This window comes from Maniola jurtina, chromosome 6, assembly GCF_905333055.1.
Source record: "Maniola jurtina chromosome 6, ilManJurt1.1, whole genome shotgun sequence".
In the NCBI taxonomy this organism is placed as follows: Eukaryota; Metazoa; Arthropoda; class Insecta; order Lepidoptera; family Nymphalidae; genus Maniola; species Maniola jurtina.
Window position 1 is genome coordinate 1,601,796 of NC_060034.1, and position 17,594 is coordinate 1,619,389.

Below are 17,594 nucleotides of genomic sequence, written 5' to 3' on the forward strand. Positions count from 1 at the left end.
ACAGACGAAGAACAGTCCTCGGGATACTATTTGTCCGTCAAAATAAACCGCTTACAACTCCTTAATTGCGCCAATGGCAGTATCACTCTCACAGGTTTATATAGAAATCTTTACTAGAAAGGGTCCAGTTTAAGAAATTAGCTGATTAGTATAGACTAATTTGTGAGTAACTCATGTCAAACTCATTATTTTAACTAATTTCTTAAACTGAACTTGAACTTGAAAGTTCAAGTAAAGATTTTTGTGTAATCCTGTGAAGATAATACTGCCACTGTCGGAATTAGAATGCCATAAGCCCACTTTGTCATATTAGTTATAAATTGCGAAAAACCAAATTATTTTTGAATTTCGCGGGCAGACCCGTCTCATGCACCTTAACTGAATTAGAACAGACCTTTTGCCAGCGGGTAGGTAGATATCCACACCACCAATTAATGGTTCTTCTCATAAGATTTCTTTCTCAGTAATTTTCAATCAATCGATTTCTAATTTATGGTGGAAGAGGAATATAATTTTTAAATGAAAGATTTAAGTACGTAAAAATAATTTATTACAAACTATTAAGTGCTTACATACAACTAGTGATATGTCTCAATGGAACATACTTTTAGGATTTCATCAACAAAATACATTTATTTTTCATAGTAATTTAAACTATCTACAAATCAATAAGGACATCTTATTACATAGGCACATGTAAAATGGACTCATTTCGAAAATTGGATGTTATTATGCAATCTAGACCCAACACACTCAATATAAACTTTTAACTTTAATTTTATTGCATACCATATAGGTAAACAAAAACAAAGTAATAGGTTGGTTTTTTTATTCAAATAAACCATTACAAGTGCTTTAGATAGTGAAAAAAATAATTTTCAACAACAATTGCCTCTCTACCCAATAATCTGCAAATCATTATCATTTATGATTAAATGCATCATAACTGTTTCATTACTCCACAACTTCACTGGCTAAAATCTAGACTAGATTATTTTCAGTATATTAAGGGTAAGGGAATCGGCATAATTGCCAATATTTATAGTGTGGTATCTTTGCAAACAATTTCAAAGGCAACATTAGGACCGATATCAGTGTATCATTAAGTTGCTGACACTCAAGCGGCTGATACAATGCTGTGTTGTAGTATGTTATGTAGCAAAGCAATCTGACGCAACAATTTGCCAATAGAAATGCGCCAAAGCGCCTCGACTAACACACGCAATATGTTGCCGCTTTTACTCGCTAACGTTTGCTATATTTTGCTATATTTTTACGTCAAATTGTGCAACAATCTTAGAAGCTATTTGAACTACAATTTTGAATAGAATCTAAATATACACAAGGAGAGACTGACTACCTGACATATCTACGAACAGTTATGTCATTGGGTCTAGAAACTTGAAAAATTACACAAATTTTCTCTATAGCATAGATTTTGAGAAATTAGAAACCTTAAACCACGCAGAATAAGTCGCAGGAACCAGTTAATTATTGTATAGTACTTAGGATTAAAATTATAGAAAAGGTGAACTGACTAAATAAAAATATGTGGATTGGATTGCTATTGAATAACCTCATTCAAATATGAATATAATTACTTATTACACTAAAATATAAAAAATAAAATAGCATATTACAGAGATCACATAAAAATATACAAGTACGAATAAAATTTTAATACAAAAATATATTAAATCATTTTCGAAGCCTCATTTTGATGCCATCAGCACCCATGACTAAAACATGTTTTTATATTGCACATATATTTTAACAAATCTATCATTCTTCATTCCTAATGTTTTCGTCAAAGGACTAGTTTTTTGTGCAACACACCTGCTGACATTATCGCTAGCAAGTATCCACTAGCAATAATACTTGCACAACTAAGCTCTGGCAAGTTACATGCAAGTCAATAATTGCACATCACTCGCGCAAGAAATCGCGAAAGTGACATTTCAATGACTCGCCAAAATTTACTTGATAATGTGGCTAATTGGGCTGTAATTTTCTGCGCAAACGAATTTCGCCGATGCGACTTATGAAAAATGGTAGTAGTACTGCACCTATTAACTCTTGATTTGAATATTTATTAATAAATAATAACATCATTATTGTGAAATATTATTTGTGACCGTGAACAATTTATTTACATACTTTTTTTTTGTATTACAAAAATGCAGACTTTTTACAATTAAGTACATTTTATATCTATGAAAGTATTTAAAATCTCTATAAATATCATAATTTATTAATAAATGCACTTAGTATCCAACAAACAAATTTTAAGTATTTCTTTTTCGAGATATAAATCGAAGTGAGTCAATAAATCAATAAATCTATGTTTCATACAAAAATATTTTAAAGTATACAAACATATTATTTTATACTAATTATCATACAAAAGATATAAAGGCAAGTTTATTTATAAGTCTAATTTAAAATACTATTTGAACCAAATAGGCAATTTGACTTTAGTTTTAACAGTTTACAGTATACTCTATCTACGGAAACAAGTTAGTATGGACAACATAGACTTGTTTGTGATTGGTTGGTCTCTCAAAATGGTTAACGCCCACTGACTTTTTGTCTTTGTCTTTTGTATAAGGTTATGTAACAGAGAGAGAGAGAGACCTATATTAACTTCTCTCTTTGGGTAGAGTATACCAATCGTATCCTACTTGGCCATTGTTTCCACCCTTCTATCTCTTACGAATTCACTTGACGACGATTTTTTTTACGGTTTTAAAATCGCAAACATTATAAATAATCTCTTTTAATCTCCAATAGGTCCATGGACTCGTTGAGACACTTGTCTACAATTTATACGTCAAAATTATTGCCAAATAGGCCTTTATTATGTGGTCATAAGAGCATTTTTGGTTTTATTAATAATCTCTAATAGTCTTCAATAGGTCCAATGACCTAATAATCTAATACTACACTGATACTTTTGCGTACATTATTTAGTCGTAGTAATAGACATGCGTAGTACTTGGCCATCGTGGAAACTAAGGCCAAGTTTCTATTTGGCCATGGTTTCCACATCTCTATCACGAATTTATTTTTTGAATGTTTGTGTGGGATTTTTTTCTATTCCTCATTGGTTTTTCAGGGGTAGTCGAATTGCATATATCCCTAATAGTCTTCAACAGGTCCAGTGATCCGTTTGGCGACGGTATCCCACTTGGCCATCATGTCCGCGTCTATACTGTCTATGAGCCACTCCTGTGTGTTAGTATCTGTGCACGGATTGATGAACAGGTCTCGCGTGGAAGGATCCCAGTCAAGGCAGTTGTCATTCGTACTGTGTTTGAGACGTTGGGTGTCCTAGAAAACGGTTTTTATATAGATACGATGATAGTCTGTCTAACGAAAGTTATATTGCTTTTCACGGTTCTTTTACAAACCTGCAACACTAAGAAAAATGTCACTTGTTGTTTTGATTGCCTCAACAGGTTTTTATACTACATTTATTTATTTAAACCTTTTACTCAAACAAGATTATTTATTAAATCTGATATTTCAATATATGTATGATGAGCAATCAGCATACGGAATTAGAATCAAAATGTTTAAAAATCATCAAATACGTTTATTTCAGAAGGATATATACACAAGTTTTTCATTTTAAACTTTATACTCACACTAAATCTTTGTGCACCAAAAAGCAAAAAAAAATATAATCTTTAACTTATGAATGAATGACACTATACATCACCTAATATGCAATAAATTGATAAACCGATCGAACGATTGGTATCATTTGCTCACTCATGATAATTGGCCAAAGCTTTCAGGGGAAAACTTATCATCTATTATTTTTGATTGTACTTTGAAACTCTAAAGGTGAACACACACTTATCCGAGCCGAGCGCGACGAACGAATAGAATTTTAGAATTCTGTATATGAAATCTCAAGAAACCTTGACACTTCCTTTAGACGATTCGGCTCGGATAAGTGTGCGTTCACCCAGTGGCGTGCAGCTCATAGAGGTATAAAAGTACTGCCTACCCTAGTTGTAATAAATCAATACTTATTTTCCATTATGACCTGCCAGAAAATAAGTTCATACTTTAGTGCCTACCCTGGCTTTAAATGCTGTTCACGCCACTACGTGTGCGTGGCCGACTTAAACTGTGAGTATATTTTATGGTTGACTTACCGGATGATACCTCCACAACTGATTGCCTCCCCCTAAATGGCAGCCGTATAGAAGTACTGGACTTTTGGGAGAGGACTCCGGTAGGTCCCAGCACATGTTTCTATTCTTACATCTGTAAAACAGATTATAAGGTTGGTTGAATAATGCAAACCTACACACATACACAGATTACTAAAATCATAACCCCTCCTTTTGACTTTCGAACCAGTGGAATATTATTTTGACGATTCAAAAGCACTTGAGTATTAATCTATACATATAATAAAATTGTAGAAAAGTGGTGTCTGTACAATGGAAATATATAAAAAAAAAGTAGCAGGGATTGTTATTATATCGATGCCGAACCCGAAATTGCAATTAATTTTTTTTGTCTGTTTGTCTGTGTGTTTGTGTACGCTAATATCAGAAACGGCTTATTCGATTTAGATACGGTTTTCACTAATATATTGTAGTAAGCTTCACTTAACATTTAGTGTTTATTTCATGTCAATCGGTTCATAAATAAAAAAGTTATGTCAATTTAAAGAATCACGGCGAACATTTTTAACGTACAGAGTACGTACTACACGCCTCGCGCCTGAGCGTCCGTGGCTATATAAAGGGTATATGTAATTCAAAATATGCTGCCCGAAAAGTCACTATTCCACGCGAACGAAGTCGCGGGCACAGCTAGTCTATTTATAAAAATCTATTCTATTCTATTCTTCGCCGTAGTCGTGTAAAAATAACTTAACCACACATACTTGATGTCTTTATGCCAGGAGAGTATGAACTCCTGTTCGCCGGCCGCGGCGCTGGTGCAGTGCTTGAGCTGCAGCTTGTCCATCTGTTGTCCGTGGTGCGCGTCCACGCAGTACTGCGGGTGCGTCACTGGCCGTATCTGGGGAAACGTATTTCTATTATAATGTAAAGGATATAAGGAAGCTACAAAAGGATATAAGGGAATGAGTTGCTTAACAGCTTTGATATTTCTAAGTTCAAGTGATATTGTGAGATGGTAATAATAAATAATTTAAAATTTAAATACTTAGCCACCTTTCAGACAAAAAAAAACTAAATTAAAATCGGTTCATTAATTTAGGAGCTACGATGCCATAGACAGATACACACGTCAAATTTATAACACCTCTCTTTTTGGATCGGGGATTAAAAAGAATACTTGGATGAGCCTGTTGAGACGCGTTTGGAACCTTCGTAGCTTTAATTTTAAGTTTACATAATTAATTAATGACCACCATTACCTTAGAAATAACAAATTAACATCAAAAAGTGTACAATGCTACCCAATTATTTGAATAAATGATTTGTTTGCTATTGAAGTGAAACGTCCTAATGCCCCTTACTCCCCTTAATCTGGGTTATGGGATTTAGAACAAAACAGAAAGCTCACCTGTCCCGAAGCAAACGGACTCGGCTCAACTGGTGGATACTTCGCTGTGAGATCGAATGCCACCTACAAATGCAAAAAGTTGTTAATATAATCACTAGTAATAGGTCACTGTCACACACGCTGTGGGCGGTGCCGTGCACGAATGTACCAGAATGTCGACCAGCAGGGAGAAGTGGCGAATGCTCGTGAGGCGTGTAACATCTGCCCCCCAAAACGTCACTTCATGATGACCACGACCGCTCTGCCAAGAGTGTAACGACAAAGAAGAAGAATAGGTCACTAGTAATACTAGTAATAGAATGATTCGCTCTAATTTGGTAATTATTAAAACAACAACTGACGTAGGAGGAATTGGATGGTTTGTCGTGGGCATATCTTGGTTTTCCATTCTAACAGCCTGTATGCGTCTACTGCTGGACATAGCTACTGCCTTAACGAGAGCGCACCACCGTACACGGTTCTTCGCCTTCCTCATCCACCCGGTCGCCGCCACCTTCTTCAGGTCATCGGTCCAGCGGACTGGAGGTCGTCTCACACTGCGCTTACCGGTACGCGGCCTCCACTCCAGAACGCGACTGCCCCATCGACCGTTGGTTCTGCGACAGACATGACCTACCCATTGCCACTTCAGCTTGCTAATCCTTTGCTGTTAGTTGTTTGAATTTCTTTTTGTAGTTTCGACAAATGTTTTGTGGTCCGTGAAAAAACTATTCAGCACTAACCGAAGCGCGTTCTGCTCGGACATGTTCTTGATGTACGAGTATTATCCTCACCTGCGTCATGAACCAGCGGAAAGGCTTGCACTTGAGTCTCTCCCGCAGCGCCTTCTGCTCGGATATGTCGCCGGGGTCTATGCGCAGGTAGTGCGAGCGTCGCTTGTACAGGAACGACGCGTATTCGTCCATCCACACTTCTGCAACCCTTCTGTAGTTCTGGAAAAGGTATACCTTAAGTTCGCACCTTCGAACACGAAAGTGCGTGTAAGTGCGCGTGCGTGCGTGCTCGTACGCAAGTTATAAAATATAAGCTTTACTTATTTAGAAAACAGTAAAAATGACTAATATTCCCCTTTTCCCTCCAACTAAGCGTAATGTTTGTACTAGAAGTACACAAATGATAATATAGTGCATCAAGCGCCTAAGCGTAAGGCGTATTCCGATTTCAGGCCAGCCCCTAAAAGGAGCAATAACTTGTGTTATCGAGGCTAAAATAAGAGTAGTCCTATTTTTAGGGTTCCGTGCCTCAAAAGGAAAAAGGAACCCTTATAGGATCACTTTGTTGCCTGTCTGTCTGTCCGTCTGTCTATCAGTCTGTCTGTCGTGTCTGTCAAGAAAACTTATAAGGTACTTTCCATTGACCTAGAACCATGAAATTTGGCAGGTAGACAGGTCTTATAGCACAAGTAAAAGAAAAAAATCCGAAAACCGTGAATTTGTGGTTACATCGCCAAAAAAAAATGTGTTCATGAAAAAAACAATATACTATACCACATATAGATGGCGCAGTCTATCACTAACTTGCAGTGTTCTACATAAAAGTATTAGCTATGTCTTATGGTGGATGGTATGGAATCCTTTGTGTGCGTATCCAAGTCGCACTTGACCGGTTTTTTACTAACTATGACCGTTTCCTAAATCGCAATGGCTTAAGAAAAATGATACTGTTTGAAGAATGAAGGATAAAGAGTCTTCTATGTAAAATATACTCACTCGTCCAACAAAGTCCCCGTGGCCCGGGTTAGGGAAGGGCGCGAATTTTCTATAGATGTGTCCCACGCGTGAACACGGCGCGTCCACCATGCGGCCTCCGCACTGCCAGATCTGAGGCAACATTGGATTTTGTAAGCCACAGTTTATCAACAGATTCCTACTCATTATTTACAAATACGAAAGTGTGTTTGCTTGTTGTTTGGTCCGTCAATCACGCTGCAACGGAGCAACGAATCGATGTGTGATTGACGGTTCTTCTTGTGTTGCAAATGCTCATGACCAGCAATAATCACTTAACATCAGGTGACCCGCCTGCTCGTTTGTCCCTTTTTTATTTATTTTTTGACTCCTAGTTAATAAATTGATCGAATGGCTCTTTTCTGCAATAAGATAGGATATGAGCTGTTTTGCCCCAAAATAAATTACCATACAACACTAAAAATAGCTAAAGTAGACAAGGCTAGCCGTTTCTAGATACAAATAATTATACCCTAGTTAGAAGTGTCATCAGAATCTGCAAGATGATATATAGGATATTATGATAGAAACCTTGAAGCTGAGTTCATACTGCTCGCCGCCCCATATGTCCAGTCCCGGATCGTACCCGCCCAGCTCCCAGAAGAACACTCGCGATATCGCGAATAAACCGCCCGCCATTACTGGACTCCTGTGAAAACATACTTTTATACTTAAATGTACAATACTATTTAAGGCCGATTCACGCTAATTGCATATGGAGCACGCACACACGTGACACGTGCGTAGTGACGCGCGTGAACCCGTAGACGTAGCTGCACGCATTACGTCTACTTGAACGTTCACGCCACGCAAGCGGCAGGTATGCCATATTTCAAACAGTTCCATACATTACAACGCAATGGTACGCGCTACGTCTACGCTTACGCAGCCTGTGTGAATGAGCTCTTAATCGTCACTTTATTTCTAATAGCGTTACTTGTTTTTCGAAACCCGTTTCGGTAGGTAGCACGAGAGAAACATATGTATCAAATAGAGTTGTTTAGTCAAATTATAAAGGACGAAATATTTAGTTGTAACATAAAACATTTAAGTGATGAAACTTGAAAGGCTACAAATTCGGTTAGCCGACCAAATACTCGTATGTTCGGTTTAAATAAATCAATGGATGGATATGTTTTTTTTTTTGGTAAAAGTATCACTACATCAGATCATATTTGGTCAAAAAATGGTTGAATATATTGTTGAAATCTGGCTGAATATTCTAAAATTAAACTATTAATGTATCACATTTTTACTCAATACTTACTCAAAAGGCTCGGGCATGTTTTCCTCATCTTTCGGTAAAACAGGAAGTCTCTTATAAAAGAACTCCCAGTCGAAGGCTCCTCGAGCCCCCTCATCCTGCGCGCGGTACTCGAAAGTGTCATACGCTACCACGTCTATGAACGGACATACCACTGTACGGTAGTTGAGGGCTATCGGTTCTGTAATAAGGTTATGTAATTAACTCCCGACCCAAAAAGAGGGGTGTTATAAGTTTGACGTGTATATCTGTGTATCTGTTTGTGGCATCGTAGCTCCTAAACTAATGAACCGATTTTAATTTTAGTTTTTTTTGGTTTGAAAGGTGGCTTGATCGAGAGTGTTCTTAGCTATAACCCAAGAAAATCGGCTCAGCCGTTTGAAAGTTATCAGCTCTTTTCTAGTTACTGTAATCATCACTTGTTGGGGGTGTTATAAATTTTTAATTTACACTTTATTGTTATATGTTTATCTTTGAATTACTTTACTTAATTACTAACATTTTGATTACAAAATATATTTAGCTGATTCAATATTCAGCCACATTCTTGTTAATAGTTAGAGTACTGATATTACTGAATAAATTGAGCTAAAGAAAGCGCAGCTTTCTATTCGTCCTCGCAAATTTGAAAAAGCGCATCGATTAGGCTATTTATTATTTATTATTATTATTATTATTATTTACATCTATACTAATAAATAAAATTGGAGTGTCTGTCTGTAATTTCGAAATAACTACCTCATATTAAGCTCATATGGTTATTTGAACGATACCATAACTGAATCACACGTTTTTAAAATTTTTGTCTGTCTGTCTGTCTGTCTGTTTGAAAAGGCTAATCTTTGGAACGGCTGAACCGATTTTGACGGGACTTTCACAGGCAAGTAAAGGATTGACCAGGGCGTAAAATAGGCTACTTTTTTAACCGACTTTCAAAAAGGGAGTTGTGTTTTTCTACCTATGTACACCGAAATCTCCGAGATTTCTGAACCGATTTGCGTCATTTCTTTTTTAATCGATAGAGGAACTTTGCGACATTGTTTCATAAAAAATTTGGAGTCCAACTCCTCAATCCTGATGCTGCAGGGGATCTGACCAATCCACGCGGGCGAAGCTGCGGGCAGCAGCTAGTTAAAAATATACAGAGAATTTTTGTTACAGTCAGCGCCACAAAAACCACAATTTGAATAAAATAAATGGAAATAAATAGTTATTATACATACACAGACCTAGCAGTGGCGGTAACCAGTTGACGTTGGCCTCCGTATGCGAGTCCAGGAACATCAGCACATCAGCCGAGGCTTGCTTGGCGCCGGCCAGGCGCGCGGTTATCAAGCCACTTCTACTCTCTAGTCTGATCACTTTGACCTTTGGTAGGTGCTTCGCTAGGTAATTGTCGAGTTTTTCTTTGAGGAAAGCTGAAAAGCAATGGGCTTTTTAACCGACTTCAAAAAAAGGAGAAGGTTCTCAATTCGTTGGAATCTTTTTTTTTTTAATGTATGTTCACCGATTACTCAAAGACGCCGCTGGACCGATATGGATATTTTTTTTTGTTTGAAAGGGTATACTAAGCAGGTGGTCCCATATAAATTTGGTGAAGATCTGATGAATATCTTCGGAGATGGAGAACAAAACTCCTCAATGGATAAGAGCAAATTGCTCGCGATCAGTGTAATAGCTTAGTAAACAGTAGGGTTTTAACTGGGCATAGCATATTATAAGTACAGTGGGCGACTAAAAATTGTGAAATAAAAAATTTTCAAAAGAAACAAAAACTATTTTTACTTTTTAAGTCGGTTTTAATTTTCTTTTGATTTTTTTTTATTAAGAAAGTAGATTTTCTTACTTATTATTACGTAGACGTATTTCTATGGCAAACATATAAAGGTGACGAATTATTGCGAATCAATTCAAATCGGCTCAGCGAGCCTAGTGGACGCCAGCCTTTAAGCCCGATAGGTCTGCTTAGGGCATTAGGTGATAACCTAAGAGATGTGCTGGCGAAAATACTAGGTCTATGATTTATACTAAACAAATTAATGGGGCTAAATATTATGTTGCTAAGCAAATATGTATTCTGAAAAGGATGTATGTACTTTTAGAACTGTTAGCAATAATTAAAACAAAAACTAAGATATTTTTATACAATAAAAATTCATTAACTATGTATAATCTGAAATCTCAATTAAACATAGTTTTAGAACCATTTAAATCTTACAAATGTACTTAATAATTATCAGCATTGTATGCTTATAATCTTAAAGGTAGATTAAAATCTCAACACATTTACTTACATTAAGATTATTTAGTACTTATCATTCATATAATCTTAAAATACCTAGATAAAATCTAAAACATTGACTTACACTTAGTACTGGCGTCGTCGACTAGAAATACTTCCTTAATCAAAAACTGTGGTGATCTGTTAAGTACACTATAGGCTGTCCTCAACAAAGTACTCCAATGCTCATTATGAAAAGGTACCACCACACTGACTGTGGGTAATGACTCGATATAAAGCCTTTTATGACATCCAGGATGACGGATGTCTGGTAAAGAACGGTTTAGAGCTATTTTGTCACTTAGTGCTCCGTTGAAACCATTTACAGAGTACAATTCTTTTTCTAGTTCAGCTTCTTTGCTTGATAGGTGGGCTGGGTGACCGTGTTCACCAATACCTTGAAGAAAACAAGAGAAACTTCAAAAACTGAATCTAGCTACTCCTTTTAAAATACCACATCATAGATGAACATTTTTCACCACAGATTTACTTCATATTCACTGAAATGGACATTTGTATAATTGTATATATTATATACAATTATATTTGTATAATTATAAGACTTTCTTCTAATGTACTTGCATAATTGTATATGATACATATACAATTATACAATAATAATATTGTACAAGTACATTGGGAAAAGCCTTATTAAACAACTATTTGTTTAGTTTATTTTTACCAATTTGAAGTGCTCCACTGAGCATACATGGAGCATACAGAGAATTAAAATTGACACTATAATCGAGTTGCTTTAAAGACAGGTTGGCAATAATGAATTAAATTCTAATGAGTAGCATGGTAAATATGAAGAAAATGCGAAAATGACTGACTGCATTATCCTTTTTCAGTAAAACATTGTTTAAAAGTTATACTTATGATCTATATGAAAATGCGAAAATGTGTCTGTCTGTCAGCTAAACATACAATCCGATTAACCAATTTTGATAAAATTTGATACAGAGATAGCTTGCATCTGAGGGATCCCATATAGGCTATTTTTTATAGACAAAGTTGCTAACATCCACTAGTAACACTTACCCACTTTCTGCTTTTCATGTTCTATTTGTTGATAGTTGTGCCAGTCTATTTTCTGAAATGGCAATGATACAAAAATGTTAGTGTTAAACTATGCAAATCAAATAGGTACCATGCACTAAATTACGAAATATGAGGTTCAAGTTTCTGAAAATATCATTTATTTCAGAAAAATTGTACTCTTTTCTGTAATGAACAGCTGAGTTAAATAGATTTATTGTACTGGCACACCACTTGCTTTAAGCAATCAATTAAAATATCACTTGCTTTAGCTGTGAAGGAAAACATTGTGAGGAACCTGCAAGGCTGAGAGTTTTCTGTAATGTTCTTAAATGAGTGTGAAGTCTGTCAATCCACACTGGGTCAGTATGGTGGACTATGGCCTAAAATTCTTCTTATTCTGAAGCAAGCCTCATGCTCACTAAGAAATCCAGCTTTGGGTCACCATAAACAATATTGTTGTAAATGATTTTGACAGTATGTTATGCTGTCCATTTTTAGCAACAAATCTTACCTTTAAACTAGATGGCACAAAATAGTCCTTGTACAATATCCTATTCAGTGATGAGCGTACTGGCCTGGCAACATCATTCAAAGTCTTCATGTCTGTCATATTTCTGATTGCATACAGTAACATCACTATGAATGTAAAGATCACTATATTGCGCAGCCTAAAAAGTCTTATAATAAAACGCCTCATCACTGATACCACTCTGTAAATGAATATTAACATCAATAACAATCAATGAATCAATTTCTTTCAATTCATTATTGATATCCCTAGTACCAGGCTCAATTATTATCAACACTTAGATCCCTACCCATATTATAAATGCGAATAAGTATTTTACTTTGTTTGTTGGTTTATTGAATTGTCTTTCCATTACCTACGTCCTATTCGAACGGAGCAACGGATCAGCGTGATTTTTTGGATATAGTTAAAGAACTGGAGAGTGACATAGGCTACTTTTTATCCTGGAAAATCAGAGTTCCAAGATTTTAAACACCTATATTCACTCGGACGAAGTCGCGGGCATCAGCTAGTTATAATAATTATGTAGTATTTTATTCAAATATTTAAATAGGATGTGACCAATCGTTATTTTGCTGATAAGATAGACTTAATTAAGTACATGACGATTTTGATTCATGGTAGAAGAAATAGATGATTGAGATTATAAATTCACGGTGAATTTATTTTTATAGTCATGCCATTGATAACACTTTTATTGATTCAAAATCACAAAATTATTTGTAAATAATAGAATGCTTAGTGCTTACCTTTTGAGACAATTTAAATGCAAGGAATATCAGAGAAAAGGCACAACTAGAATTGGATAAACGCTTCTTGATAACTAGTTTTCAAGTCCTTCTCAATAAATACATCACACATTCACCCAGTCACCAATTTAAATATTTTATCAACTAAGTTACAAAATTCAAGGACCTTCCCTAGTTTCAACCCTTCCACACGACACACACTCGAGTGACAGTGACAGTATCATATGTCAATATGGTCATTTGTCAATGTCAATTGTCAAACATTTGCCAATTGATTTGATTGGCTGTTCGGAATCCAGCTGACAACTGTTTGCTTGCGATTGGCTGATTGTCTATATTTCTGTCACAAAAACAACCAATGGAATTCACCCACAGAGTAAATAGTCCGTGATCATCAGTTTTCAAAGTGAGAAAATGTCAAATTGTCTGTGGTGGCGTTTGTTGGCGCACGTGTTGTGACTTTTAGGAGTGTTTTTTTGTTGGAAGTGGCCGGTTTTTGTGTCCCGCTGGTGTTTATTGGTGGTGGAACTGACCGAGGAACTGACTGAGAAGCGCTCTAGAGGGGCGCCGCGTGTATGTCGGCGGGCGCCGGCACAGACGAAGTCCATACTTATACATATAGTTTTCCTAACTTGTAAATAACTACACACTTGACATTGGCTAATCAGTGTAAAGCCAGACCAGAGAAGAAAAAAAAAAAAAAAAATTCTTATTGAAAGGGCGGGAAACTGCGTACATAAGCGGACGTGAAATTTTCTTCCTTTAATTTTTTAATACAATTTGGAAAGGGATTGGTGTTGTTTTATAGTGTAAATATTGTAGTTTTAGTGACATTTTCATAGTAGATAGCTGTATATATAGGTAAGTTTTAAAATTTAGTATAGTTTAAATTTCAACGTTATGGACATCCGGCCCCCCGATCCAGGGGGGTCAAATCCTTCGGGATCATTGGATAATACATCAAAAATGGATATACTAATAGCAGCGGTTGAGTCGTCAATGGACACTGATGTATCTGTCGTGTCCAATGTCGACAAAACTCTTAAAAGGAAAATATTCTCACGCATTTGTTTAACATGTAATAAACGAAAAAGGAAAACAAAAACTAGAGATGGAAAAGAACAGTACAGTTGCGATTGCAAGTTTGAAATTAATAATAATAGTAATAATAACAAGGCTAACCCAAATCCGACATACCCTACTGAATCTACAAACCCCACCGATAATAATGGAACCTCCTCACTACCAACTCGAGTGCCAATTGGCCGTACTTATTACCAACAATCCGATAGTGCCCCATATGTAGTGCATATACAAAAAGAATGCGAAAATAGTGATAGCTCAACTACTCTGCATCCTATAACTTTTGGTCGCTTTTTAAAACATAATAAATTCAATGGTGTTGTGAACGGAAGCTTGAAACGGGTAGGAAGGAATCGCATTAGTATGGCTTTTTCTTCCTACTTGGATGCCAATAATTTCTTGACAAACAAAATTCTTGAATCCGCAAAATATAGGGCATTTATACCTACTTTTAATGTCACACGCATGGGTGTAGTAAAAGGTGTACCTAATGACTGGTCCGAAGAAGAGGTATTACTTAACATGAGTGTTCCACTTGGTTGTGGTCCAATCATTAAAATAAGGCGGATCAAAAGAAAAATCGTTGTAAATGATACAAACCAATTCATTAGTACTGGGACAGTAATAATAACCTTTGATGGCCAAATTTTACCTACCCGGGTATACATGTGTTACACGGCTTTACCTGTTGAATTGTATATTTATCCGACTGTGCAGTGCTACCGATGCTGCCGTTTTGGCCACGTGAAAAATCAGTGCAGGTCAGTGCCAAAGTGTTATAAATGTACCCAAGGGCACTCTGGTGATACTTGTCAGGTGGAAGAGGAGGATTACCGGTGTTGCTTATGCAAGGGAGCGCATCAAGCTATAAATAAAAAATGTTTAGAACATAACAGACAAAGAGCAATTAAAGAAACCATGAGCAAAAGTTGTATTTCTTATATGGAAGCAATTAAAATGCATCCACCAGTTTCAAACATGTCATATGCTGAAGCTTTGTTTTCAACACCTGTATCATCCTCTCCACCACAGGATATACATGGTCCTCAAAAATCCAACATTCCATCCACTTCAAACTCAGTGCCTCATTCATATAAAAAAACAGTCTTCGCAAAGCCAAGATTACCCTCAAAGCTTAGCAAAGGCTATGACCACTTTGCCCACTCAGAAATAATAAGAGATCCTGTTTTACCTAAACAGAAGTTTAATTTTAATAACAATAGTACTGAAAATAACATGAAAATGGCAGACATTATTAAAATATTGATTCAATTATTATCACAATCGAATATAGTTACACCGTCCCACGTTGCCACAGTAATTGAAGCCTTATATCAAATATCTAATAATAATGGATCACAGAGCCAGAGTGATTCAGTGGAATTGCTTGAGTCTCAACAGTAGAAAACAAGACTTAATACATCTCATAAATAAACATGATCCTTTTCTCATCTGTCTCCAAGAGACATGGTTGAGAAAGGAATTTTTATTCAAAATGCCGGGGTATGTTTGTCTCAGGGAAGACAGACCTGATGGGTATGGTGGAGTGGCTATACTCATCAAAAATACTCTGACATTCACACCTATCACTCTTCCTGTACATAGCGATAACTTGTCTGTTATTGCAGTTATTGTAAATAGTATATGTTATGTATCTGTATATTTCTCTCGTCCTAATAATGATATATTTAATGAAATTAGTGAAATTTTTAATTTTTTACCGAAACCATTTTTATGTTTAGGGGATTTTAACTCTCATCACGAATTATGGGGTTGTGCCACATCAACCTTCTATGGAGAAAAGTTGTTAGATTTAATAAGCTCCCATAATCTGTGCATTTTGAATACTGGGTCTCCCACTCGGTTGGCACGGACACCTAGTGCTCCTGATTTGTCCATTTGCACTCCTGATCTTGCTTCATCTCTCATCTGGTCTCCCGCTGAATCTACTGGTGGTAGTGATCACTACCCTTTAATCATTACTTTCCCTTTTGAAAAACCTCCAAAACATGTAAGACAGCCACGCATAAAACATAAACTGATAGACGCTAAATGGAGTCTGTATAGTGTAGCTGTAGAAAAGAAAATCAATAATTTACCAGAAATTAGTCACTCTAACATATTAGAATGCTCACAAGCATTATCTACAATATTAATTGAAGCTGCAAATGAAACTTTTCCTGTAAAAAGGTGTGGTATGGAATTTATTCCATCACCACCATGGTGGGATGTAGAATGCACTAATGCAGTTAAGCAAAGAAAAGAAGCAGAGAAGCAATTTTGCCAAAATATGACTGATGACAATTTTGAGCGTTACTTAGAAATTGCTAATACTACTAAGGAGCTACTTCGGGTAAAAAAATATGAAGGGTGGCACAGGTTTTGTAAATCCTTAAGTCCTAATGTTTCACCATCAATTGTTTGGCAAAATATAAGAAGGTTTAGATCTGCATTTAAAGATTCCCAACAGAATAAAATATCTCCAGTTCTAGCAGAGCAAGTCATGGATCGTTTGGGTCCTCCTTATGTACCTGAATGTCCCATGGCCTTAACCCCCATATTGTCTAATAATTGTAATGTAGATTTAAATTCGCCATTTACACTTAACGAATTGAAAGGCGTACTTTCAACGACTAAAGACTCTGCACCAGGTGAAGACGGAATTCCTTATTCCTTCTTATCGAATCTTGACGACAATGGTCTCAGGTACTACCTTTCTTTGATCAACAACGTTATGATGGCGGGTATCGTCCCCGAATCCTGGCGGTCCCAAACTTTGATCTTATTACGGAAGCCGAATAAACCGAGTTCAGATCCAACATCGTATAGACCAATAGCATTATCGTCAGTATTAGCTAAAACTGCTGAACACCTTATTAAAATCAGGCTGGAATGGTTTTTAGAACATAATACATTATTATCGAGAAACCAGTTTGGTTTTAGGAAAGGTAAATGTACTATTGACAGCTTAAGCATTTTTACCACAGACATAAGACTAAGCTTCTCTAAAAATGAGTCATTGGTTGCTGCCTTCCTGGACATAAAAGCCGCCTACGATAATGTAAATATTTCAATTCTAAAACATAAATTGCTTGCCCTGAATATTCCTAACTTATTAATTAATTTTATTGTAAATATGTTGTACGAAAGATATATAAAGTATTCGCTAGATTCGGTCGAAGATGAATTTATTTATAGAACTGTGTGGAAGGGTTTGCCACAAGGTTCTGTTTTGAGCCCTATTTTATATAACATTTATACTTACGATTTGGACATTTCTGTAAATAGATATGCAAATGTGCTTCAATATGCAGATGATTTGCTTTTGTATGTTGCTGGGCCATCCTTAGATAATGTTAGTGAG

At 36.2% G+C, this 17,594-nt stretch overlaps 1 protein-coding gene across 1 annotated transcript; it reads right to left on the reverse strand.

Moving 5' to 3' along the window:
- Positions 1 to 533: 533 nt before the first annotated feature.
- On the reverse strand, positions 534 to 13,336 carry LOC123865894 (N-acetylgalactosaminyltransferase 6-like). The gene is made up of 13 exons (XM_045907108.1): positions 13,148 to 13,336; positions 12,381 to 12,579; positions 11,870 to 11,921; positions 10,914 to 11,225; positions 9,777 to 9,965; positions 8,551 to 8,728; positions 7,815 to 7,932; positions 7,266 to 7,376; positions 6,330 to 6,488; positions 5,557 to 5,619; positions 4,910 to 5,046; positions 4,167 to 4,278; positions 534 to 3,330 (listed from the first exon to the last, which is right to left on the reverse strand). The coding sequence occupies exons 2-13, from the start codon at positions 12,564 to 12,566 to the stop codon at positions 3,139 to 3,141; spliced, it is 1,809 nt and encodes a 602-aa protein (XP_045763064.1). The 5' UTR covers positions 12,567 to 12,579; positions 13,148 to 13,336; the 3' UTR covers positions 534 to 3,138.
- Between the last annotated feature and the right edge of the window lie 4,258 nt (positions 13,337 to 17,594).

Excerpts from the sequence above, each read along its gene's own strand:
- LOC123865894 (XM_045907108.1), bottom strand. The coding sequence starts at position 12,566 with ATGAGGCGTTTTATTATAAGACTTTTTAGGCTGCGCAATATAGTGATC. Across the intron at positions 9,966-10,913 it reads CGACGACGCCAGTACTAAGT|CTTTCCTCAAAGAAAAACTC; the intron begins GTAAGTCAATGT and ends ATTGCTTTTCAG. Across the intron at positions 7,933-8,550 it reads AACATGCCCGAGCCTTTTGA|GAGTCCAGTAATGGCGGGCG; the intron begins GTAAGTATTGAG and ends ATGTTTTCACAG.